The following is a 25,999-nucleotide window of genomic DNA, read 5'->3' on the forward strand; positions in this document are numbered from 1 at the left end:
TACTGTGATTCCCAGCTTAAGGATGTAGTGCAGGTGTAAACAGGTAGATGGACAACTGTATTTCATCAAACTTTCCCATAATCTGGCACAGACAGACATTTGGGTACCTTCCAGTAATCTTTAGTGCCTTCTTTATTTTATTATGAAGATTATGAAGCCTTTTTGAGCAATACTGCTCTACAGCACTGGGTGCATTTTGAGAACACAGTATTCTTGAGAGGGTTTCTCTGATTCCAAGACACTTTGGAACATTATAAGCAAACAAATTCTTAAAGACAAAACAATTACACAAAGAAATGAAGTTTCTGTGGGAAGGAAATGGAGGAGTAAGATTCAGAAGCCTCATAAAGCATCTGACTGAGCCTCCAGGACAAAACAATTTTTTATACCACTGAAAAAATAAAGAGAGCCTTGCAAGCAATCTTTTGCCACCTCTCCATGTACATCTGTTACCACTGGGACCTAGATGTGTCTTTCTTTGAGAGGACGTCTAAATTCAAGGGCAGAATTTAAGGAGGTACTAAGTGCTAGCAGTGAAAAAGTGATCTAGTACTCTGATTTGCTCTTAGAGGAGGTCACTGACCTGCCTCGGACAGGACCACAATTACAAAGCATTTAGAGGCCAATTCATTCCTTTTGAAAGCTGAACAGGAAAACGTGAAAGAGCTTCTTCAGCACTTTGTTTTGTTTTCTGTGAAAAAATTAGAAAAATATGGGAGAAGAGGACAACACAAAGACCAGTTACAGCCATATGTTCAAGCTGGGGATTCATCTTACTGAGAATGAACAGAAGCCCTTTAATGGCAATTTGCAGGAAAGTGTTACCCATTGGGCAACTTGCTACCCGTTCATCCTTGCCTCCTTCCTTTTAAGAATCTCTTTAAAAATAAAACAAATTTAAAAAAAGGACACCTTTTTCTTGAAGTTCCCTTCTGTTTCTCCCCCACCTCTGTGCTGGCACAGTTGTTGTGCACATGCATATTGTACCCATTCAGAGAACTAGTTCTGCTGAGAAGCAGACCAGGGTAATATTTATGTTTTGGCTGAATTTCTGGACCTGGTTCACATTCAGCCATAAAAACAGATGAGCCAGCACAATGGAAGAGAGCGCACTGGAAAAAAAATCCCCCAAACCCAAATGTTGCCTTCCCCCACACCATTCCTGCTGCAGTACTGACTTAATACACATGAAAACTACAGCCTAACACTCAGATAGGGAAACATGAGTTTTATATCAAGGGAGTAGAGAAATATTGGGAAACTAAAGGCCGACACCACCCCCACCCCTATATAAACCCCAAAAGAACATGATCATATGGTCCTCTGCAGTTTTCCAAAGAGCAGTAAAGCACAAAGCAAGTCAAAAGACCACCTGGCTTCTTTTCAGGGCTAGCAGCTTGTCCCGCACATAGACAGCAACAGACATCACGAGAAGATGGGACTCCCCACAATGAACTCCTATTCCTTGTTCCTCTGCTTTAGAACAAAGAAAGTATCCTAAACCTCAGCCAAGCAGGTTGTTGTGCTGCACATTGTCCACAGAGATACCCCCAGGCAAGCTTCAAATGCAGGATTTGACTGCTGTTCTAAGACTGTATCAAATAGGTAAACGGATGGGGGGCTGCCTTCAGCTTATCATTTCTAAGCATCAGCCTGACCTTGCTCATGCTGGGGCAGTCCAAATCAGTCCTTTATATGTTGCTTTGTTTCTCATACCATGGAAATTTTTAGACATATGTTGGTTCACAACAAAGGATGAGAAAACCATGTGTCTGAAACATTAACCAATATTCCTCTACAAGTGTATTTCTAAACAATTCTTTTGGGCATTTTTAAAGCACGCTTATTTGTGGAAATACCAACATGCAGGACTGAGGCATGAGGCATACACATCACTTGTGGTTGTTTGAGAACTCCCTGCTGATATCAGGAGTTGTCAAGGTATTCTCAAAGTCAGCAAGGTAAAACCAAAAGGTACCAAGTCCAAAATGTATGGCATAACTGGGATATGTCTGAGAAACATTTGCACTGTGTGTTCTTGGAAATACGAAAGGAAAAATTTACACATAGATAGCTGTGAACAGTAGGACTGATTATGTAAAACGTGGTTCTCTGAAGGGGGCAGTGGTCCTGAGGTGGAAGGCGATTTAAATGAAAAATTCCTCCCTCAGTGATAACATCAGTTTTTAGCATTTTGGTGGGGACATGTGTGGTAGTGTGCTCCTATCAATATTCTGATGTCTCAGCCTTTCCATCAGTGGTGTAAGGGCTTTAAATTATACCTTGATTGTCACAAATTGAAATCCATCAAGGCAGAAAACTTCTAGTTGTATAAGAAAGACCAATTTTTGTGTGGTCAAGTAATTTCCAAACTGAACAGCTAAAATGAATTGATAAGGAAGTGAAAAAGACTAGAAACTGACAAAAATCCTCTAGTTTTATTTCCATATATCTACTAACATATATACCTCCCAAATAGAAGATTTTACTCTTAGAAGAGGTGCAGAGGACAAGCACTGCTGCAGCTGACAGTGAATACACAGTTCTGAATTTATGTGTAGATTAGCACTATGTACCACAAGAAAAAAAGTAGTCTAGTGTCTAACATTACTGTCAGCACTCTCAGAACTGTTATTTCCCGGACAACAAAGAGACCTTTCTCTTTTCATACAGTTGGTTTTCAATTGCTCAGCCCAATTATAAAATCTTGTGCTTTTACAAAGTAGGCACCAGAGGGAGACCTGCACTTTAGTTCAACTATGAAATAATGGTGGCAGGAGTCATTCAAAAGTGGACAATCAAAGCCCCTTGGCCAATATACCCTAGGTGGTTTTGGGTGAAATTGTGGCTAACGAGAGCACTCAGAGAAGGACTGGTGTTGGCAGTCTTCTCTTTTTTAATGGCCAAAAAGCTTAAGGCTGCTTCACAAAGAAAAGCAGGTTCCCAAATTTCAGGCTGTAGATGAGCATTCCTCAACCAGTTTGGGTATAGCTGGGAAAGACCTGCTCTTTGCCACCCATGTCCCCAGCTTACCATCACATCCTGCTGACGGTTACCACTTCTCAAATCTTCTGGCTGAGCTGCGTATATAAGAACTCCCTAAACATGTCAGTCAAAATAAGCTAGATCAGCTTAAGTAATTTAAATAACAAATCTTTCCTAACATGGCTCAATTTGACTGAATTGGATTAGGGATAGCTCCCATGAGCAGCTCAGCTAGCAGACCAGAGAGGGCAGTAACCCCAGGTAGAGGGCAGTGAAGAATGCTTTGGGGTGGATTTGCTCTTCTCTTCCATTGACAAAGCTACTGCTGAAGGAGGACTGCAAATATACATATTGTAGGCAGGTCACTATTGTTTTCTAAGCCTGATAAGATTCAGCAAGAGAAGCTGTATCGACAGGAAATATACTATTGTCTTACAAACGAGGTACTCAAGTTAAGTGGGGAAAGGTGAGGGGCAATGGCTTCTAGGAAGCAGGCAAGAGCCCAGAAAATTGATCCCATGCACATGGAGTCAAGCACACTAACTGGAATCCATGCAGACAAAGAAAAATACAATCATTATTATGAATGATAGGTCTGTTGGTATGGAAAAACTACTGACTCCTTACCTATACAGCTGGATACAAGGTTTACACTTACGATAATCAAAAGAGTTATTGATGGGAACATAGAAATGCTCATTAGAAGTACTCCTCCTACCCCATAATTTTGCTTATTATCCAAAGGGCAAAAAACATCAACAAAATCATCAGCTCCTCATACACATTCCAAGTTAAGAAAATTATTGAATAACAAAGAATAAGGAGCAAATTCTAGAAGAAAACCAAAATTTGACTCTGCTCTCTTGTGATAAAACAACAGGTGGTCTTAGTCAATACATTTCTAGAAAGTTTGTTTTTTAACTTCCAGATTGAGAATTTGGCCTTTGCATTTTTTTTTTAAGTAGACACAACTCAAGTTTTTAATGAACAAATTCATTGTAGATATTTCCAACTACAAATACAAAAACGTTGGTATTTCAACTACAAAGTTACTATACATTTAATATAATTTTGCATGTTACTTTAAAGATATTTCATTATAGGGGAGTTGGTAGTGAAATAATGCCAAATTTAAAGTTTCCTTACAATGGCAGTCTCTTTTAGAAGTTATACCACCTCCAAAGTTGCCAGCAGATTCTGAAACTCAGCAGATTGTCCAAGGATGCTTTTCCACAGCTGCTTAAAGCAATGCTGATGGGGTTGCCAAAATTTAAACTGAACCTGCTCTTGGAGAAAATCAGGCCTCGAACTAATCCTATTAAGCAAAACAGGAGGAAAAAAAAAAAAAAAGTGGGGGGTTGAGAGGAAGAAGAAATTTCAGATGGATAAACTCCATAAACTGGGTGAAATCCTGAGTGCCAGTGTTTGTAGAGGGAACACCCAGCTGAGGAGGCAGGAGGAAGGCAGAAGATCAACATAAATTGCCTTGGAAATATGTTGGAATCTCTAGTCCTTGAGAATAAGGACAAACAGGAGAACATAAACATGTCAGTACCATGGTTTTTGCTCATGGCTTACGCTTCTCTCCTGGGAGCACCAAAGGGGAAGTACCCCTTCCCACTGAATTCATCAGAAAGGGTAGATAGCTTTGCACCTTCTAGTTCTCTTTTAATTATGACTGCAGATGGTTTTCTTCCCTGACCACAAGATCCATGATCTAGTCTGTACACAATTTAGATACAAAGAAAGAGAATTAAGAATGCACAGGCAACCATAAATCTGGTATTTCCTCAGTCTAGAGTGTTTGAATTTGTGACATAAATAATAGTCTTTTTATGATGTGGTATAAAATCTATTAAAAAAAAAATATGCTCAGACATAGCCCTTGCCCTAGAGAGCTCACAATCCTCCTTGCAGGGGTGCAAGAGTTTTATCAGATTTATCAAGTATATATGAACAAGGGGCTAACCTAGATGTGGCTTGTTTATACACACATGTCTTTATCAGGCAAGCAAAAGTAATTATCTCATAATTTGGTTGGAGCTGAACTTGAAATTATTTTTTTTCTGTGGTAACACATATGCATTGCCAGTTACCTGTATCACAGAGCAGACTGGGTATAGTCTCAATTATATTGAATCACTTTTTTTGTTTGTTTGTTTGTTTTGTATCAGTCAAATAGTCTTTCTAAAAAGTGTCAAATTAGTTATTTAAAAAGTTATGGTGAACTACCAAAATGTCCCCTAACATAAGGAGCGTTTGTGTGTGTGGCTACACTTCCTAGTTAATTTTCATGAATAACATTCAAAGGTAGTCTAGTCTGTTCTCAGACTGTCACCAAATCATCAAGCAAGTTACCACAAAATTTAGTACATCGTGCCTGCCTTCCATTTTCCCACAGATCCATTAACATGGGCGCAGGGAAGTGGTGGAAAGAAGGAAAAGATTGGACTTGACCAGATTTCACCATTTAGATAGATACAGTGACTATACTCACTAATTGCAAAAGTAGAAAAGAAACCAAATTCATAGAGCTTTGCACTCTGTGCAGTTCATAGTTGTTTCTCCTATTTGGGTCATGTTTTCCTAAGAAGTGTGAGAAGCTACAGCCACATTACAAGGAAGGACATGGTAATTAAAGAGGTAAGATGCTTGTTGTCTTCCTAAAGGATGCAGTACACGCTTATGTACATACACAGAGCAAGCATAAACTCTATAGCACGTCCCAAAGAAATCATATAGAATTTAGATATACAATACACAATCTCAAGAGGCGTATCGCAAAATAACATTCAGAGAGTGCCACAAAGAACTACCTAGATACATAAGCCCGACTACTAAGTGATGTATATAATTTTCCATCATACCATCTTAGAAAAATCAAATATTTTAAATCTAAGATAAGCGTAGGTCTTGAAAACAGCACTGCATTCCTTCAAATATTTTTCAATAAGATCTTAATTACATTACTAACACATCTTGTGAACTGAAGAAACCTAACTTGCAAGACATAACTTAGGCACAACTTCACTCTTAGAAAGCACTAAAGTAGTTCAGAGACCTTTATCATAGTAAACAAAATCACCATTCAAACCAGAAAAACCTAGAATTCAGGAAATCAAATTAAATATTTTCCTTTAAAGATTTCAGATGCTCAAGTCAAACATCTGAAAGAACCCAGACAAGCTGAAAAGCTACGTATTGAACTCAAATTCTACTGTAAAACTGCCATTAAACTGGAGCAAAATTTTTTAAACCACAGAAGTGTTCAAGAACAAACATTTGGAAAACTGTAACTTTGCCATTTGCAGAAAGCAGGATTTTATAGAGAGCCTTAACTCTTTTTTTCCCCCTTGATCATAACGACCTTCACTCTACATGCAACTCCAACTTTTGCCTGCAGTTACTCCAATGCAGTAGTGCTTCTGGCATTTAACAAAACAGAATGTGGCAGATAGTGACAAGAAGGGACAAAAATCTACATCTGAACTGTTAAAACCAATACAGAAATTGCACAAAATAAAAGCTGCAACAAAAAGGCATTCTGACATATTCACCTCTACATTCATCAAAGCAAAAGGCCTACTTAGCCTTTTCTACACTGTTTATGAAGTAAGTTGAAGACTAAGCTCAATAGCTGTGACATGGTTAAAAATAGCTGTGAGGCTTAAGCATGGCAACTCATACTGCTCCACAGGAAGAATTATTCTCCTGGTCAAAATATTTGCCTTTTCAATGAGCTGAACTTTCAGGTCATCTGTTAACAATGTAGATTCTTTCCTGTCTAGAAGAACTTTATTGTCTCTCCTTTAACAAATAGCAGGGTATTGTTCCCAGCTGGTTGCTAATTCACACAATTATCATGTAAAAATCTTTCAAAATGCTATATAGAAGTTGTATATATTGCTTGGATAATCACATATTTTGATTTAATAAATCTCATACTTAATTCCTTTGTATGTGTAAAACAAAATTTAAACTCATATTTATTATATCGTCTCCCCACATCCCCAACCCTTCCTTTCCCTTCTCTTTTCAGCCTTTCCTTCAAAAATACAGACACACTATACAACTGAGTACAGGGTGCCCTTGATGCTGAAAACACTTTTGTCAGATTTTGTAGGCGACCTGTGTAAGCGATGATAATTTAGTTTGCCTTCCTGTATAACAGATAATTTCACTCTAAAATTCCTGCATCAGGCCATCATATTGTGCTTGAACTAAAGGCATCTTTTTGGAAAAATTCACAGCTTTTTATCACTGACATATCCAGAACATCCTTAAATAAACTGTTCTGATAGATAACGGCCTTCAGTTTTAAATTTATTATATTTCTAGAAGAAATACACTTGAGTTCAGCTTTCAGCTCCTTTATTTTGTCATACCGCTGCCTACTATACCTAAAGGACTGCTCCTTCTGAAATCTTTGCCCCATATAAGTACTTACAGGCCATCAGTCACTTCCTAAACTTTCCTTTGCTAAACTAAATAGACTGAGCTTCTCCAGGCTCTTACTATACTCTGGGGTTTGTCCACTTACTTGTTTTTAAGGTTTTTAATCATCCTTGACATGTTTTTCTGAATCTTTTTAAGTTTATCTAGGTTTGGGTGTTTTTTGCATCTTAAGCTCAAACAGGATGTCATTTTCTAACATTATCTGACTAGAGCTATACAGCAAAATAAAAGCACACCTAATTCCACTTGAGATCCCCTATATCCATACCAAGGGACTGCACTGTGCATTTTAGCTACTGTATTGTATCACCAAATTAGTCCTTTCCAAAGTACTACTCTCCATTCTACATGTATGATCTTACTGTCTAGACAGATATATTTAGCTATATTAACATATGTTGAAATGATCCCCATTAACTAAGTACAGACCATCCTTCACACTTATTAATCCATCAATTTTTGCACGTATGCATTTTACCAGAGATTATATTCTATTTTCCTCCAGAACATTATCCAAATCCTCAAAGCAATGGGCTGTGAAAAACTTCTATAAAATCCAACATGAACATCCTTCATCTATTACTGCTTTATGATCTGTCAATTAACCGGTTTGAAATGTATTTAATATGGGCCATGTTGATGTAGCAAAGAGCTAGGTTTTAAAAATCAGCATACCATGCAGTACTGCATCAGGTGCCTTATGAAAGCTTACTATACCTACATGAGTATCTTTATCAACCAAAAACTTCCAGCCTCAGAATAAAGAAATAAATACAGATGAGTTCTAATAGTCATGAACAGTTAGGCAAGCAGTGGCTCTGCTTTCTTCAATTTTCTGCTATGAAATTCTCATTTCAGCCTTTCCACAGTTCTTTCTATGATCATTATCAACCTGTCCAGTCTAGTTTTTATATTATATCCTGGCCTATCCTATCTAATTTACACTTCTACAACAATTAAAATTAAACCAAAACAAAATACAAACCCCAATACCTTAGATATCTTCAGTTGGTTAGGGTTTTTTGTTTTGGTTTGGTTTTTTTTTTTAAATCCTGACTCCTGTAGACTAAAGAAAAAAAATTAAATTTGTTTGTTCTTACCACAATAAAGAAATACTTTTTGTAAGTCACTGTAAATTGTGAACGCAACGCCCAGATTTTGGCCAGCAAACAACAGTATTTTGACTTGCAGCATGTTTTTTAAAGACTCATAGAATAATATTTTTTGCAGTATTTCTGTCTCTTCTCAACTGTTATTGCCCCTATCTAGTAGACGCATGTCATTACTAGCATTTTTTTTCTCCTAATAAATAAGAGAACTTTCATATTGTTCTTAACCCCATTGACAGAGGGTTGCTCATTAGTGTCTATATAATCTACTCTGAATGGTCTTTTCGTTGTGCGGTTAATAGCCACCACTGCTCACGGCATTTTCTCTGAATCCTCATTCATTTGAATCTTCACCTTTGCCTTACTACGCTATGACAGTTTTATATCTATCCCTAATGACTTTTCATTGTAAGTATTACAAATCCCCAAGGTAACTTTTATTTTTAAGTAATACAACTTTGAGACAAAATTGTTTTCTTTATATTTTCAGTAAAATCTGTATTACATTATTTTTAGGAAATAATCTTTTTAGAAAAAGTGATTATATATTATAGGCAAGGCCTGTACTAGATAGAGCAGATTCAAATAAGCAATGATAACTATCAGTGCTGATTGTTTTCATGGAAGTGATCTTAGATTTCATTTCATTTTTGTCAGAAGAGTAAAACTGAACTGAACAGAATTTCTTGTTCTCAGAAAAGTATGATGAATGACCTGCACATATTACAAATTCCAGGAAAATTTTATTAATGGTCACCTAATGTAATCATTCTGGAATACCAATGCATAGTTTCTTTGCATCTAGACCATTTAAAGAAAGATTTCTCTGTCACATAAATCCCAGGAAAATGTGCCTTTATGTCTATAAAAAGAAAGTTCAGACCTTACAAAACTTTCTGAGGCAACTTTCTATCCTTAAGTGTACACTTTGTTTATTTGCTTTTACCTTGTGAATAATCAAAAATAGAATGCAATGTTTTAATACTTGCTTTCTGGGTGTAAAAAACCCCAGCACTTAGGCCAGGCTGGCTGTTAAAACAATGTCAGAGTTGAACCACAGAGGGAAAATGGAAAAGGCAATAGTAACAGCCTGATTTTATAATTTGATTCTGCTCTTAGTAAAGTGTGGCATTCCATAAAAACTGGCACAGTGGAAGTCTGTTTGACTTTGTAATTTTCATATAAGTAGTCTAAAGCGTTCATTGTTTGGTTCTGGTTTTGTTTTAAATACTTTGTTGGCAAGTAAATAAATTTGAATATATTGGATTGAGTTTCCAGATGATGATCAACAGTTTTGTTTTGTTTTTTAAACTGATTGTAATCTTGGGTTTGTACTTTTAAATTATTTATTTAATAATTTGTAATTATTTTTTTTAAACTAAATGAGGGATCAATGCCAATGGCTGGCAATGCCATTAAATTGTACTGGTTTAGAAACAAAGTATAGCTTTTAAACTTATTGCTACATGCACCTGTTAAAACAATGAGTCATCTGAATATACATTCATGCAATCTTAATTTTTGTGTGCTACACCCCTGAAATAACCAATTTTAATCTGTTTTTATGTTTTCAAACTGCATACAAATGCAGACTACATTTGTAATAAGTATATTAAACCCTTTTAATAAAAGAAAATTGTCTTTAAAATGCTGACTACATAATCTAGTCTTTTTATCATCATATTTAACATTTAGAAATAATAAATTTCTTAATTAAATATTAGCTACACCTAAATAATTGACAGAATATTTTTGTTTAATATAAACAAAATAAGGGGCCTACACAGAGAGAGAGAGAACTGAGAACATTGGATTTGGGGCACTTAACCTACCTGGCTGCTTTCTAAATTCTCACTCAACTACTATCTCTATGTTCCCAAATCTTTCCATAATACAACACTAGCCTTGTAGTCTTTAGTACTAGTAGACATTATTCTTTCCTAACCAGTTTTTATTTATATATTGGAAGGAGTTAAAGAGCAACACAGTTTACTTCCCTTATCAGTTTTCCCACCTTCACATAAACACATTCAAAGTGAAAATAATTTGTTCCTGCGGGTGAAACTGAAACCAAAAGTAATTAAAGCATAAGTTTTTACATCCAAAAGATATTGACAGCACTTATATTTTGAACTTTAATTCCATTGGAGGGACTAAAAATAATGTTTATGAATATCAGCATTTTAAATTAAATGCAGCTTAAATGGAGCTCACCTACCAGTAGACATCCCGTCCCATCCCACTTCCTGCCCACTGCCCACTCAGTGAATAACCAGAATCCTTAGAAACAAATGATACTTGTAACTACACTTGTATGTCACCCCCATCTTCAGACTGTGTTTGCACAACAGCATCAGAGCATAAGTGTAATACAATCAAGGTGGACAGGGAGAAGACAACCTTACACAGCTGCAGAATAGTTTTCACTGATGTGGCACACTAAAAGTAACAAAAAATTTCAGCAAGCTTTGTAACTGCTATGCTTAAAGTAAAATTCAGGGAATTGTTAATAAGTAGCAGTTCTGCAGCAGTGAGAAGTAACTGGAATCCCAAATTGTTGCAAGCACGAGTTTTCCATTTTCACATTAAAATAGAAGCGTAACCAGCCACTAAAACTACACAGCACAGTGCCTTCTACTCTGAGTGTGATCACCCCATCCCTTTCTCAGGGGTGCTGCTCCCCGCCCCATCCCCGCATGGTGCTGCATGACCTCAAGGTACCGTCCAGGGACACGGGATCTGTGAGTCAGCACAAGCCAAGGGCAAGAAGCCGTGCAGCCACGCTGCAAGTCAGCCCAGCAAGTTGATCCAGCTGAAAATTAAACATGCAGTTTGATGGATTCTTTTTTCTTTTTTGAAGAGTCAAGTCATTGCTGCAACCAACCCCCCCCCCCCCCCCAAGTATCTACCCCCTTTTTTTTTTCCTGTCTCCCTTCAACCATGCCATATACTCCTGCTCCTTTACTTGAAGCAGCGCCTCTTGGATTTTGACCTGGGGCAGTCAGAAAACTGCCAGAAAACTATTTCTACAGAAGTGGTGGACAGCCTTCAGCTAGACAGGCTTCCTTCAATGGCATTCACCTGACCCAGCAACACAGATCAGCATCAGTGCAAAGGAAGGGGGAAGAATGAGTGGCTCGCCGGAGGAGGCAGTGGTGGCAAGCAAGGCCCTCAGCACTTAAACTTGCTTAAGCTGTAGAGAGCAGAGCCCTCAGACTCCCAGTTGAAAGTGGACAAGGAATAGATAGTCTCCTTCCTTAATATTTAGTATGTTTCAAAACTAACTTTTAAACATCACGCCACTCAAAGAAACATAAAGGGAAAGAGAGGAAAACTGACGTAAACACTGTCAGGATACGCAGATTTCTTCCCCCAGTCTCAGGGTTTGCTCGCTCAGGCGGTTCTTCCATGGACATCACTTGGTGGCTCAACAGCTCCAATGACCTTCCACACCTGCTTCATCATCCTGGCAAGTATGTGAATGGCCATGCACTGAACCAGACTGAGGAACTGATTCAACCAAATAAACATTTTTGGAGCCAGGTTTTTTCGTCTGGTTGTTTTTAATTATGCCAGATCGATTTTCCAATCCTCTTAACACATGGACAAGCTGCCGTTGTGGCTCAACTGAAGGAACAGCTGAGTGGTTGGAGGAAGGACCTGCTGAAGTCAATTATAAAGCACTGCCATTCAAACACCTTCTGAGATTTAATGTAAAATGAAGTAAAATACAACAATTATGGTTTAAAAACATAACTTGATCAGTTACTGCCACTCAGATAACAAACCTTAACTTACACCATAGTAGCTCAGTGCTGTGCCTAAACACTTTATACTCCAACAGCACAATCCTTTAACAACATTCACCTACTAACACGGTTTACAGTCCCAAGGGAAGGCTTGTAATGAATGAAAAATTGGGTATTATCCTGCATTAAGTTCAGAAGACAGTAGAAAAAGGAAAAAAACCCTTAGTGCTTAGGAGGTCCCATTTAAGTATATTTAACTTAACTGACTATATTCACCAAACTAGTCTTTCTATACCTCTTTGTGGAGAAAGGGGATGAAGTCTGATGACCTTCTAGAGGAATTTCACTTAGATAGTCTGAATGGCCTTCTGGATGACCGTCATCACTGATTACAGAGGATATCAAAGATAACACCACATGCTAGTTAAATACCTCTCTTCAGTTAGCCCCACCAAAACCAAACCAAAACAAAAAGTCCAACATAAAAGGGAGACAGGTTTGTCTGTGGCTTGTATTTGTAGCACAGCTTCTCTCTGTAAAATGCAATCAGCCTGCTCTACTTTATTCTAAGATATTCTGACAATATTGGATTTGGGGGTGGTGGGTAATAGGCTTTATTCTGCTTGTGCTTTGGCTCAGGGATTCAAACTTCATCAGGGAGATGAGCAAATTATTAGCAATCATCTCTGAAATAGTCTGAGTGATATGCTCAGTGCTAGACTAACTATGACAGAGGAGAGAGAGAATTAAATTTTTCAAGACAGCATTCAGGTGTCCTAATGATGAGTTCTTCCATTCTTCCCCAACAACCCCTGCCAACCCATCTTTCTACAAAGGATAAAGCAGTTCTAGCAGGATATGCTTTTCTTCCACTACAGAACAAAGTTCCAGTTTCTTGCTCAGAAAAATAAAAATCATCCTTACTTTACAATCAATACACAACTAATTCCACACAGAAAGTGCTCTTTTCTGAACAAGTCGGATGGAAAAAGAATTTTGGTGGTTTGACTGAAAACGAGAGACGGGTATTTGGAAGACACTGGGAAGGTAGAGCTCAAACATTTGACAAAAGGGACAAATGAATGAAAAGGGAACATTCATTTAATGAAAAGCAGGACTTGAAATTATCACATAGTTCCACAGTCCAATCACTACTTTCTTCTTCCCCTTCTTATAATTTACTATGTCTCAGTATACTTAAAGATTTTATTTAGCATATAAAGATCTAAAATCCCTTCCCCAAATTAATCACTTTTATTCACATCTTAGTTCAAGCTTCATAAATATAAAGAAGTGTACAGAAGAAAAAATAAAAAGAGCCAAATAAAGCATTATTTTACTAATGGAAAGAATAAAACCATATATATTTTTATATATATATATATAGGTTAGAATAATGACTCTTATTAATTCCCATTCTTTATGAAAACATGCATCAAGAACAACCAAAAAAGCCAAATGGCATTATTTTTACTTGACAATAAGAATGTCATAATAAAGCAAATTATTTTGTGTGCATGCAAGGAATCGGTTTTGTTACGTTTAATAGCTTTGATTAGAGATATATATGTTTAAGTGCAGAGGATTAAATTCTTTAGAATAAACTAGGTTGTAATTAGTCAGGTAAGGACTTTAATGTTGAATAATTCAATTAATATTGAATATATTCAAATAACACACAGCAATAGAGACAGGAACTTCCCATTTTACAGACCAATACCATTAAAGAATGATTAACTAAGATCTTCACTTGCACTGAAAGAAAATTTTTCTTGCACTATTTTAACTGTAACTTAACTAACAGCTGTCTATCATTCATTGCTTTTCATGAGTATCCAAAGGTATAAGAACTAGAGCGTAACAATTTTTTTCTGGATGAACAGAGGAAAATAACATAGGAATAGGTACAAATGAATAACAGTAAAGTTTCCTCTGTCACTGGGGGTGGATCAAGACCTAATGTTCATGGGGACAGAAACCATATGATGTCCTAGTCCTCATTCTATCTCCTCACTAAATCCATGTTTTGCCACTAATGGCAGCAGAGATAACCTCCAAAACACCATCTTATTCAACATGCTTGTTCTGCATTGCACCAGTTTCAGGGTAAAAATGAACTTAAAATTGAAACTGATCCTTGTAAAGAACTGGTTTTAAAGATAAGGTGTATTAATAATTTATCTCAATCAGCATTTTTTTTTTAAATCAAATAAAAGACAAACAACCCTGCTATTAAATCTTTACTGATAAGAAAGAAGAGAAACATGGCATGGTTTGCATACAATTATGACATGTGTATCCTGCTGATGAAAAAATGAGCAAGGTCCCATCTTTGTGTGGTTTTAAAGATTTGTGAAGTAGTAATCTTTCCTATCCATTGGGTTTCTGTAGTCACGGTCATAAGCTGTTAAATCAACAACTGCTTGATGCACTGGCTTCCATGTTTTAACACTCCTACGATGTTACATCTCAAAGAAGCATCCTTAAATATAATAATTTCCATCTTCTCATTCAGAACCTAATATTTTATTCCTGGGCAGTTTAAATAAATAAGCACAAATCTCAAGAGTTCTGATGAGTACAATGTGGGAGAGAGGAAAAACAGATCAATTAAGAAGCTGCCCTGATACAAGAGAGATGCGTCTAAAATGAGTGAAATAGAATCTGAAACACTGATAGATCTTTTGAAACAGAACACTACCTTATTTGCCATCGGCATCTGGGAAAAAAAGCCTTTGTTGTTCTTGATCATCATTCCTTGATGACCTGGTTAAAATACAGCTTTTTCCAATCTAAATTCTCTGGAATTCATGCCTCTCAAAAGTCACATGAAAATGAACTCATCCTAGACTTCTGTATTACATTGCCTTATGGATGTTTTTTCCAAATTAAAATGAAATAGAGATCAAGTGCCCTTTACTCTCCCACTCAACACATACCCTTTTGTACAATCAAATCAAAACACAAAGTACATGACACTAAGCATATGAACCAGACAAAGGAAAGAACAAATTTGAAAACAATTTGTAAGCTGGGCTTTAACCTTCTCTAGCCATGTACATACACTATAAACAACCTGGTATGCAATGACAGTTTAAATTTTAACTTCGAAACTACTGACCTTACTTACTATATCATAAGTGAAAGTTGATTGACTCCTCTAAAACTGCAGTAATGTAAAACTTCCGTTGCTCTTGGGAATGTTTGGACATCTTGTTATTCCTTCAGCTGCAAAGGACAGTGGTGAGCTGTTCCTACAGACACCTCAGTCTTCCACAGGAAGAAGCTCTACAGCATCTCTTTCAGGAAGCATTAGAAATTGTTCAGCTGGAAACGCTCACTCAGCTGACTGTTGAGTTACTTTGAATTCATCTATTTAGAACAACTATATTTATGATCTAATTCCACAGAAAAAAAGTACACTAAGAACAAAAGCTCAAGATTCTCAGTCTGATGTAAACATCATTGCTTTTACTTTCTTTCTGTTCCTTTGTTCTTAGAAAGCACAGACAACCAAAGATCAAGTTTGGTCCTTACCTGTGACTCAAACAAGAGAGAAAAAAATGTGCCAGCCTTGAAAACATGAGGGGCTACCTAAGAGTTACAGTACAGAGTTACTTACTTACTGTATGGCAAAAAGCCTAGAGAGAAAAAAAATCTCTTTAAGGAAAAGTTTTCCATTAACCTTCCTAATTTCAGAAAGATTAAACTCCAGTACAATCTACTATGGTTTGTACTTACACTCACAAAATAGTATTAATTTCAAATCATGAGATTAATTCCTAGGATTATTATTAAAAGCACTAATACAATTTGTTTTATTCTGTGGCCATATAACTCTCTAAAATTTCTAGTCTAGGAGTCTACTCACACAAAGCAGTTAGTTAGACCTTATTTTGTGATAAAGACCTTAAGCACATGAAGTCTCCACTGAAGACTTTGCAGGTATCTAGAGCATACACTTCTGATGGCTTTAGATTTCACTCAGAGTTGGCGTTTTGTTTTGTTTGATCACATACTCCAACAATCTCTTCTTGAAAATTAAAGTTCAAGTTAATACAGTGTTTGGTAACAGCAATGTATTCAGTGGTTATGACTCAGAAAAAACTTGTACAATTGCCTTAAACTCTACCATTTGAACAAGACCCCGGTGAGTGTTTAGAAACGTTGTCCACAGAGAAATGATGAAAGTTTAGCCTGATGAACAATTGTGCTAACACGAGTGAGTGATCTGGCAATCATACCGTACTCCCGCTTACAACATGACCTGCCAGGATCAACAGAAATGCACACGGCATCGCTCTTCCCACAGATGTGCCCACCTTTGCCTAAGCCTGCAGCCGCGGCCCTCCAGCAGACACGTGTAGGGAATGAAGGTGGGCTCTGAACCTCTGGGCAGCTCAGGTCATGCTGCTGGCATTTTATAACCGAGGCTGAAATCTGCCTTTGTCCCAACATAACCAGCCACGAAAGCTCCCAATGATTATTGCTGTGCCACATTTCCCATTTTTTCTCTCTACAGCAAGATATTACGGACCCGTGATAGGAATCACAATGCTGGACTGGATGGATCTTTTGTGTCAGTATGTACAGTCTTACGTTCTCATTATTTCTTAGAGACACAATCCCAGGTCTGTTAGTTTTAACCTTGTAAGTGACCTAGCCACTAAAATATGATGGAAGAGTCACACTGTGCTAGCACGAGCTATATTTTATATATATAACTGGGGAAAACTGGGTGCTGAAATCAAAACACAACAAATGAGCCTGATTTAGCAACTAGCCAAACTATAATCCAGATAACTTTCCCAAAGTTACTTTGAATTGTTTTGTACCCTTCATACATCTACATTGTTACTGGTAACACAAATGTTATCAATATACAGATGATGTTTCATTAATAAACTGCATTTTATAACTATACTTCTGAATATCCACTCAATACAAAATTCAACATATCAACAGTGTCAGGGAAGTATTTTGGAGTTAAGATATATTCATTTCAACATTCTTAAGAATGCACCTCAATGGTTCCCCTAAATATATATTTACAAAATGTACACCTAACATTTTTTTCTGTGATAAATACATCACAACATACTTCCCATAACTTGCTTTAAACGGTGGCATCTTAAAACTAAACCAAATTTTTTATTATTCCCTAAACCAAAGAAATTTCCACAAACCAGTGTTTTACAGGAAGTGGAGATGCTTAGAGGGGTATTTAAATGTCTGCAAAATGAAAATCACAGCATCATTTTTAAAAAAAAAAAAGAAAAAGGAAAAATTACATCTCCTTCCTTCCCTGTTCATCCAGGATACTCAAAAAAACCCTGGGTTTTGATTTTTCAGACGCTACTATGACAATCAGCAAAGATTGAACATTAAGACTTAATTTACTTAAAAGCTGTGAAACTTTCAGAAACTGTGGGGGCAGAAGAGTTGAAGAGGCACAACTACAAATGTGGTTAGGCCACTTAAAATATATACCTTATCTTTCCCCATTAAAAAAAAAAAAAAAAAAAAAAAGAAACAAACAAACCATCAGACATAACATGGCCAAGAAGGAAGATTTGATCAGAACTGCACTAATTTATTTTATGCAATGCAATTATAAAATGTAAGCCTCACTGAAGAATCACAACAAAACTGTTACAGTAGTTACTTTGTTTCATTATTCAATAAAACAAATATATAGTTAAAAGCTATTTAGTAAATAGTTGCTTTATTTTGCATTTTATGCTAGCAAAGTGGCTTCAAAATCATTTTAAAATGCAAATCTATGGTTAAAAAAAAAGTTTTTTATCCATATCCATTCTATGTATTCATACATATTCATAGATTCCTCGAAAAAGATCTACAGCAGGTCACCATTAAGGGACACATGTAAATCTTCTGAGGATGTTTATGAAAACAGTAAATATTCTTGCCTTTATAGTGTACTGAACCGGTAACATGCCAATTTTCTTTTCCTCTAAGTAATATGGAGAGAAGTTCAAAGAAATTATTTCAAAGAACACAACGTTCTTCTGTGCAAATATTAAAAGCCCATCAAAAATTAGAAAAATAAAAGCTCTTCTTAGAGAGATACTACAGCTTTAGAGAATACATTTGATAATGAAAAATACAGAACTTTCATTTCTAAGATATTTTCTGGACTAATAATATGCTGTCAGAGAAAGGACACAATACATTTAATATGAAAATTATTAATGTTTTTACTCAAAGATAAAGAGAAAACCAACCACCATGTATTTATTGACAAATAAGGTTATCTCATGCCATCCAGCCATCCAAAACCTCAAAGGCATGGAAGTTAACAGGGAGAGACTTGTGCATCCCTTTTCACCTTGCAAATACAGTCTGTGGAGCTCATGCTTCCAACAGATACCCCAAAATAATACATTGCCCAGTAACAACAGATTTGGAGTTTATTACCAAAGGGTAAGAGTGGCACTATAGGCCTGCCTATCAGTTATATCCAACCAATCTGCACATCCAGTTATCACAATGAGAAGTCATTCTGGTTTTCAAAGTTCTGCATCAAATACAGCCTTTGCGAGTGTGGAGCATTTATCAGAGAGAGAGATGAAACCATAACTGTTAGTAACTTGTTTTTTCTACTGCTTTGGCACAGGACAGACACACTGCAGCAGTCGGGAAGAAATGAAGCTGCACCTACTGAGAAGTCAAAGAGGGACAAGGCATCGCTGACGCTGTTCCAGCTATGCCGACCTCCCTGAGGAACAAGGGACTGTGGCATGTCTCATTAAGTCCTTTGTGTCCAATAATTTATCCTCATTCAAGAGGTACTGAATGTCAGCATAGTGGAAGCAACATTCTGTGATAATACAGCCTTCTAAGTTGGAAGTAATTATTCCGTAACTCTAAATATGACTGGCACCACATCAGCCAATCTTTGATTGACCAAAAAACTCAAGAAATGAAATTGCAGTCTGCTGTGAAAGACAGAGACTGAAGGTAAGAATTATCAAAGCCTCACATGCTTTGTGGATGGGGCATCTCTCCTCCTCCTGCTTCTTCTCCCTCCCATTCTTTTTTTCCCCTGATGGACATGGGCAATTCAAAGCCAGTTACACAGAAAAAAACCCAAATATCATCTATTTTCTTAATATACCTATGACATATACATGTCTGTACGGAAGAGTTTTGTGCATAAAAATGGCTAAAACATCTCCTTATCTGTGAACCATTTGTGATCCTACACAGGACCCAGGCAGAAGTTCATTCCTTTGGCTGCGGGTGTTTGAACACTGGGAACAGCCACTAAAGTCTTGCCAGGCCAGCAGCACCACAGAGGGCAGGGCATGGCAGAGGAGCCCCTGGGGGCTCCAGCATGTGCCTGGCAGCGGCAGCAGCAGAAGATGGAGCACCAGACCTCCTCAATTCTGTCTAGAGCTCTGGGACAGGCGATGAGAGATAACTCAAGCTGGTGAAAAGCAGTGTGGCAGGAGACATGGAAAAATGTCAAGTTTCTTGCACTAAACGTGGTGGCTCCATTCCTGCAGTGCTCTTGCATTCGCGCTCTGGTTTAAAGAAGTGAAAGTCACCAAAGGGGGGTGAGCAGCTAATCCTCAACTCTATTTTAAGTGTACAGTTTCTAAGGGGGGGAAGCAATGCAAACAGGTCTGATGTAAATTCCTAGACTTGTTTAGTTGACTAGGATTAGTCAAGCAAGTCTTAATCTTTTACCTCTTCTGAAACAAGCAATAACATTGGCACCACTTGTCAAAATAAAATCATAAAGATTCAAGCATTATAGCTCAATGACTATAAGACCCCCTTTATGAACAATTGTCACTGATAATTAACCAAAATCTTAGGAATCAGCACATCAGAAACAAGCAGCAGAAGATAGATCCCAAGATATTTTGAACTTCCTGAAAGACAGGTTGAATAAAAACAACCCATTTCAATGGGGAAAAAAATGGCTATTGCCCAAACAGGCAATTCTAATTCGTTGTTAATAGCAAATTTTCATTAAATAGCCATAAGAACTTACAACAAACTCCAAGCTACATACTGTAGATAATTGATTTACCCTTTCGGTTAACTTAAGAAAAATAAATGTTTAAACTTTCCAGTAAATGCACACAAAATATGAAGATCTGATCACTGCAGTGTTACTAGGGCTGTGAGACAAACTTTGGGTTTAAGTGGGTAATTCCCATGCAGTATGAAATTTTCAACTAAATGACAGCATTTCTCCTTCAGTTTTCTATACTCTATCATTTAAAAAACTAGCACAGTAGCTGAACAGCCCACAAGATCACTTTTTTTGACTTGTGGCCACTACTGTGTACACAAACTTTAGATTTTCATGGAGTATGTGTCTTTGGGTCTTACTTATTAGGTGATCAAACAACGTATAGCCTAATGCAAGGCCATAGAACTTCAGCCAGTTGCTCCTGTAATTAGTTTCAGTTTGTAATTTCACTGTATCTGTATAATTTAATGTCAAACGCTTTAGTTCTAAAAATAAAACCAAAAATATTGAATCATCATTGGAAGTGAAGTATCACCTTGAGAATACTAGACATCGGGATGAAAAAATGCATAGGTATTTTGCAAGATACTTGAAGAATTAAAAAAAAAAAAGAAAAAAGACATTTTCCATTCTATAAAACATACAAAAATGTATAATTTTGGACTACAGGACTTTAAATATGTTACCCTGTAATATTTTAATGGAAATCGATTAAGTCACCTTAAACCACCAGGTTTACGAGCAATGTCAAGATAAAATACAGAGTGAGGAAAAGACACCGATGCATAGGTGAACTTGCAAAGTTCACACAAACTGTTTTGCTTACTTCTTGGTAAAACCCACTAAAAATATTTTTATATGAGTAGCAATCACAGCCCAAGTCTAACTACAGTTATGCAAATGGATCCAGTGGGCCATGTATACCATCAGCTGTACCAGTAATTCTCAGAAGAAAGATGGAAACACTTGGTCATTTGATTAGATACAATCTCCAACAGGCAGAGAACTTCAATAGGTTTCCACTGCACTTGGTACAAAAAGTTATTAAATTTTACAAGAAAGTGACTCTTCCAAACTCAGCACAGCTTTAGTATTTGTCTACCAACCACCATTTGGTACTCCTGACCTGCTGGCTAATGCACACTTGTCCTGAGAAGTACTTTGGTGGGATCACTCCCACATTCCATCAAACAAATTTGTCATGCCAACCACAATTTAGGATGACTTCAATCCCAGACATCACTGCAAGGGTCTGCCAGAGGAGGTCGAGTGATTTGACTGCAGAGCGAGCAAACATAGTTTGCTTCCAAATGAACGTTCTAAATGAAATGGGTACCCTACTTCTAATTACTCCAGTGAAGATGATGAGAATAAGCAACAATCTTTCAATGGGTGGGAATCGGTCAATAAAGCAAAGCAAACTTGTCACAGTGTAAAAGAAAGTAGCCCTACTATTTGCCCAAGCAGCTGTACAAAGGGCTTTCCAAAAGCCACAGTAACGCAGATGGCAGCAGGCACCCGCAAAGAAAGATGCTATAAAATGTCAACGCCTATTGAAACAAATTTTGGGGAAAAAAACCCCTGATGGCACCTTTTCTTATGTTTTCCTTTACCTGTCTCGTTCACCAGTTTCTCCATGTCTGTCCACCTCACTAACATGTTGTCACTTGAAGAATCAAACTTACAAAGAGAAAAACTATGTTATTCGCCTCACCCATAGAGGCTGGCAACATTACTACTTGTTTCACTTTCCATCTAGAAAAAAAGAGTGTCTTCAATGCTTTTCAATAGAAGTTTCATATTTTCTTCAGATCTCCCCCCCACCCCTCAAAAAAAGCAGGCAATCATTACCACAACCTCAAAAATGCTCGGGAACAAATGACATACAGGATATACAGCCAGCCCAACAAAGTCATCCTTTCAGACCATTGGTGTCTTTCAAGGTTTCTATCTTTGAATTCCATATCACTGGCCTACAGTTTGGCTCCCTCTCTCCAGAGATGATATCCAGAGTAAAAATAAAAGTCATCCCACAAACAAGTTAATCCATAAAGATATTTTTTTCATAAGGAAAAAAAAAAAAAAGGGAACTTACCTTCATTTTTATTGTTTATAAGAGGATTTTTCATTTGTATTTTGGAAGTACCATGACACATATCAGCAGGAGTAGTTGGCATTCATACTTAGTCTAACAATTGCAAATAGATTATACACTTTTTTTTGAACAAGACACAAGATCAAGATTCAGAAGGAAAAATGGAGGTATAACAAATGGCACTGGATTTCAATCACCAGATTCAAAGAATATTGTACAGCATGAATTACAAAGAAAATATCCATGAAACAGAAGTAAACTTCCAGTCAATAACACGGGCAGTTCACAGAAGGTTTTAAATTACCTAATATTCAACATTTCAGGTCAACTTGCAGTTATGTACTTCCCAAATGAGTGTTCACTATATTTAAATTATTTATTATTTTATGATTTTTCAGGCATGGCTATAAATTTCATTACAAGACAAAACTTGTCTAAAACAAACAGCAATTTAGGAAAAAAAAAAAAAATTGCAAAAGAGACAGCTTGACCACATCCGAGTCCAAAAGAATTAACAATTTAGGCATCTCTGATAAACTTTGCACTTACACAATTAAAGAATGTGTCTGATTTTTAAAATAAAAAAGTAGTTTTATCACTTTAGGCATTTTGCGAAAGATGATTTTGCCCGACGGACTTCACATGCTGCCTGCCCAGTGAGGATGGTCACACTCAACAGACTACTGAGCCTTTCGCACAACTCAACATTTCGAACACAACTTAAGACAACCAAGAAGTGTAATGAGCAGTGGTCACTCCTAACCTCCGTCCAATGTCCAGCAAATAGAATTTTTCTGGTCATCTTTTATGCCTATCGAAACTGATATCCCATTGTCCATCTTTGACCAAATACAGCGACATACAAAGAGCAAGTATGGGCCACAACACTGTCTATGGGCCCAACTCCACAAACCCGAGAGAACTTTTTTCCAAAGTCAAAGCAAGTTTTTGGCAATCCTTTCACACACACAGCAGTCCCTAAATTTCTCTCCTGCTTCCAGGGATGATCCCTTCAAGATTGGCTTAAGCCACATTATGGGGATGGGGAAACTTGCCAAAGCAATTAACCATGATTTTTCTGTCTTGGGAATACAGGCCTTCAATTTTCTAGTCTCTCAGTTCAGCACCTCTGCTCTGCAGTCAACTTGCGTAAAAATATAAGCCCACCCAGGGCACCCTTCACCAGTATCTACGGGTCTGTTCACCTACAGCAGCACAGATGTAACTCCATTAACGGGAGATAAATGTGCACCAACAGTACAGTAAGACATCTTCTTCTGTCAAGTGTCCTGAAGGCTGCCTGTCTCCCTTTGACCTTAGCCTTCCAGCCTCTGGATATAAATATTTTTTTATAGAACACTGCCTGGATGCATATTAACTATGAGATAAAAGCATTTTTGGTTTTGGGTGGCCACTTCTTTACCCAAAAGACAAGAATGGCTCCAAAACAACAACGGCTTTTCACTCCCAGGGATGACTTCTTGTAAAAATAAAAACAAGGAAGTTAAATCCAAGAGAACCATAATGCTTTTCAATTAAGGGCAAGGATGTGAAATTGCCACACATAAGACAGGAAATTCAAAGTTAGGCTGTCACCTCAGTCCCTTCTTCACCCCAAAACCTTCCTCTCCCATCAGCACACCCTTTGACCACCTCCCGAGCAAGGAGTGAAGGATGGCGTGTCAGAGCCTTAACTTTGAATCTTTTTGGCTTCCCTCGCAACCTTAACCGTATCGTTAGAGCACGAAGAGCCGAGGAGTTTAAATTTTAATATTTTGCATCACCGCGGCTTGCTGCATGGCCGAGGCACAGGATGGTAGCACAAGACTTTGGTACAGACACAAATCCAGGAGGAAAGCCCCTCTGCCCTCCCCCCCCGCTCCGGACACATGCAATAACTCGGCTTTGCACACATTTTTGCACACCGCCGGGCTCGCACTTCGGCGTGCTCACTCCCGGAGCAAGTCGCGGCTGTCAGCGCTGCTCCCCACCATCCAGCCCCCCCCTCCCCCCCTTCTCCTTCTGGAGTCAAAGTGTTGTGTGAACGTGGGGCGGGGGGGCCGGGGGGGGGGGAAGCGCAGGCCACGGGTAACACTTTACCGTCTCCTCCTTTCAGTCACATTTCCGTCCTCCTCCAGCAAAACTGGGGAGGGAAGGGGGGGCGGGGGGCCAGGCTGGGCGGGGGGGGGGGACACGGACACACACGCAGGCGCTGGGCCCAGCGGGAAGGGGCAGCCGCGGCAAGTGTGGGTGACAAGACCGCCGGCTCTCCCGAGAGCAACAAAAAGGCGGGTGGGGTGGGGTGGGGTGGCCGGCGGGGCCGGGGGCAGGGCCGGCGCTCGGGGGCTGTTACCTCGTAGAGTTCCTCGGAAGCCATGCTGGGGAGCCTCACAAGGTGGAGTTGGGTGCTGGTTTGGAAATACTTTGTTTCAGTTGGTGTCCGTGTGGCCTCCTCTTCTGCCTCCTCCTCCTCCTCCTCTTCTTCTTCTTCTTCTTCTTCTTTTCCTTCTCCTCCTCCCTCTCCCTCCTCCTCCTCTTCCCCTCCTCCTTCTCCTCCTCCTCTTCTTCTTCTTCTTCTTCCTCCTCCCTGCGCGTCTCTCTCCAGCGCAACTAGCAGCTCCGCTCGCTAAATGCCAGTGAGGTGCTGCTGCTGCTGCTGCTGCTGCTGCTCCTGCTGCTGCTGCTGGTGGCGGCGGCGGCGGCGGCGGTGGGGCTGCGCGCACGGCAGCTGCGCAACTCGCTCGCTCCCCGCTCGCGCTCGCTCCCTCGCCCTCGCGCTGCCTCTCGCACACCCCGGCAGGCCGGCACGCACGCACGCACGCACACACTCACTCGCGCGCGCACACCCGCGCACGCACGCACACACACACACACACTCACTCACTCACTCACTCGTACACACGCACTCGCGCACGGCGGCGGCGGCGGCGGCGCCCCGCACCCCCACCCCTCCGTCCCCGGCTCGCTCGCTCGCTCCCTCCCCAGGAACACTAATCGAGCGCAGAGAGAGCGCCACACGCAACCACTCCGCCTCGGCTCCAGCCGCCCCCGGCACCATCCTCCTCCTCCTCCTCCTCCTCCTCCTCCTCCTCCTCCTCCTCCCCCCCCCCGCTTTGATCTCCCATTGTCTGCTCAGCTGAGCCCGGCGGCGCGCGGGGGGCGGCGGGGCGCGCGCCCGGGCGCGGGGGGGGTGGGGGTGTGGGGGGCGGGAGGGGCCGCGCCCGTGGGGGAGCGGGGGGCGGCGGGACGGCCGAGTTTGGAGAGGCGGGACGGGACGGACGGACGGACGGAGACGGGACACACGGGGCCCGCGCACGTGCGGAGCCCTCGTCGCTTCCCTGAGTCCCGTCCCGTGCCCCCGTCCCCGTCCCCCCCCGCGGTCCTGGCCCCGCAGCCCCCGCGCTCGTCCCTCTCCTCGCCCCGCCACGCCCGGTCCGCAGCCCACGGCCCTCCGGCCCCCGCTCCCCCAGGGGCGCCGGCCGGCCCCCGGCCCCCTTGCCCTTCTCCACCACCTCCGCGCGCGTCAGCAACGTCGTAACCGAACTTAGGTTCAACGTCGCTTGTCCGAACTTACTTGGCTGAACGCCTTTGCCGTGAG

General features: G+C 39.5%; 1 protein-coding gene across 2 annotated transcripts in view; it reads right to left on the reverse strand.

Moving 5' to 3' along the window:
* The window catches only part of CDYL (chromodomain Y like), a 104,577-nt gene extending 79,144 nt beyond the window's left edge, over window positions 1-25,433 (reverse strand). Inside the window, exon 1 of one of the 2 annotated variants that reach the window (XM_075052373.1) lies at window positions 24,755-25,433. In XM_075052373.1, coding sequence (XP_074908474.1) covers window positions 24,755-24,778 — 24 coding nt within the window. In that variant the 5' untranslated portion in view covers window positions 24,779-25,433. The remainder of the gene's footprint in view (window positions 1-24,754) is intronic. The other variant, XM_075052374.1, reaches the window with a different exon arrangement.
* Window positions 25,434-25,999: the final 566 nt, after the last annotated feature.

The sequence above is a fragment of the Buteo buteo genome, chromosome 20, assembly GCF_964188355.1.
Source record: "Buteo buteo chromosome 20, bButBut1.hap1.1, whole genome shotgun sequence".
Classification (NCBI taxonomy): Eukaryota; Metazoa; Chordata; class Aves; order Accipitriformes; family Accipitridae; genus Buteo; species Buteo buteo.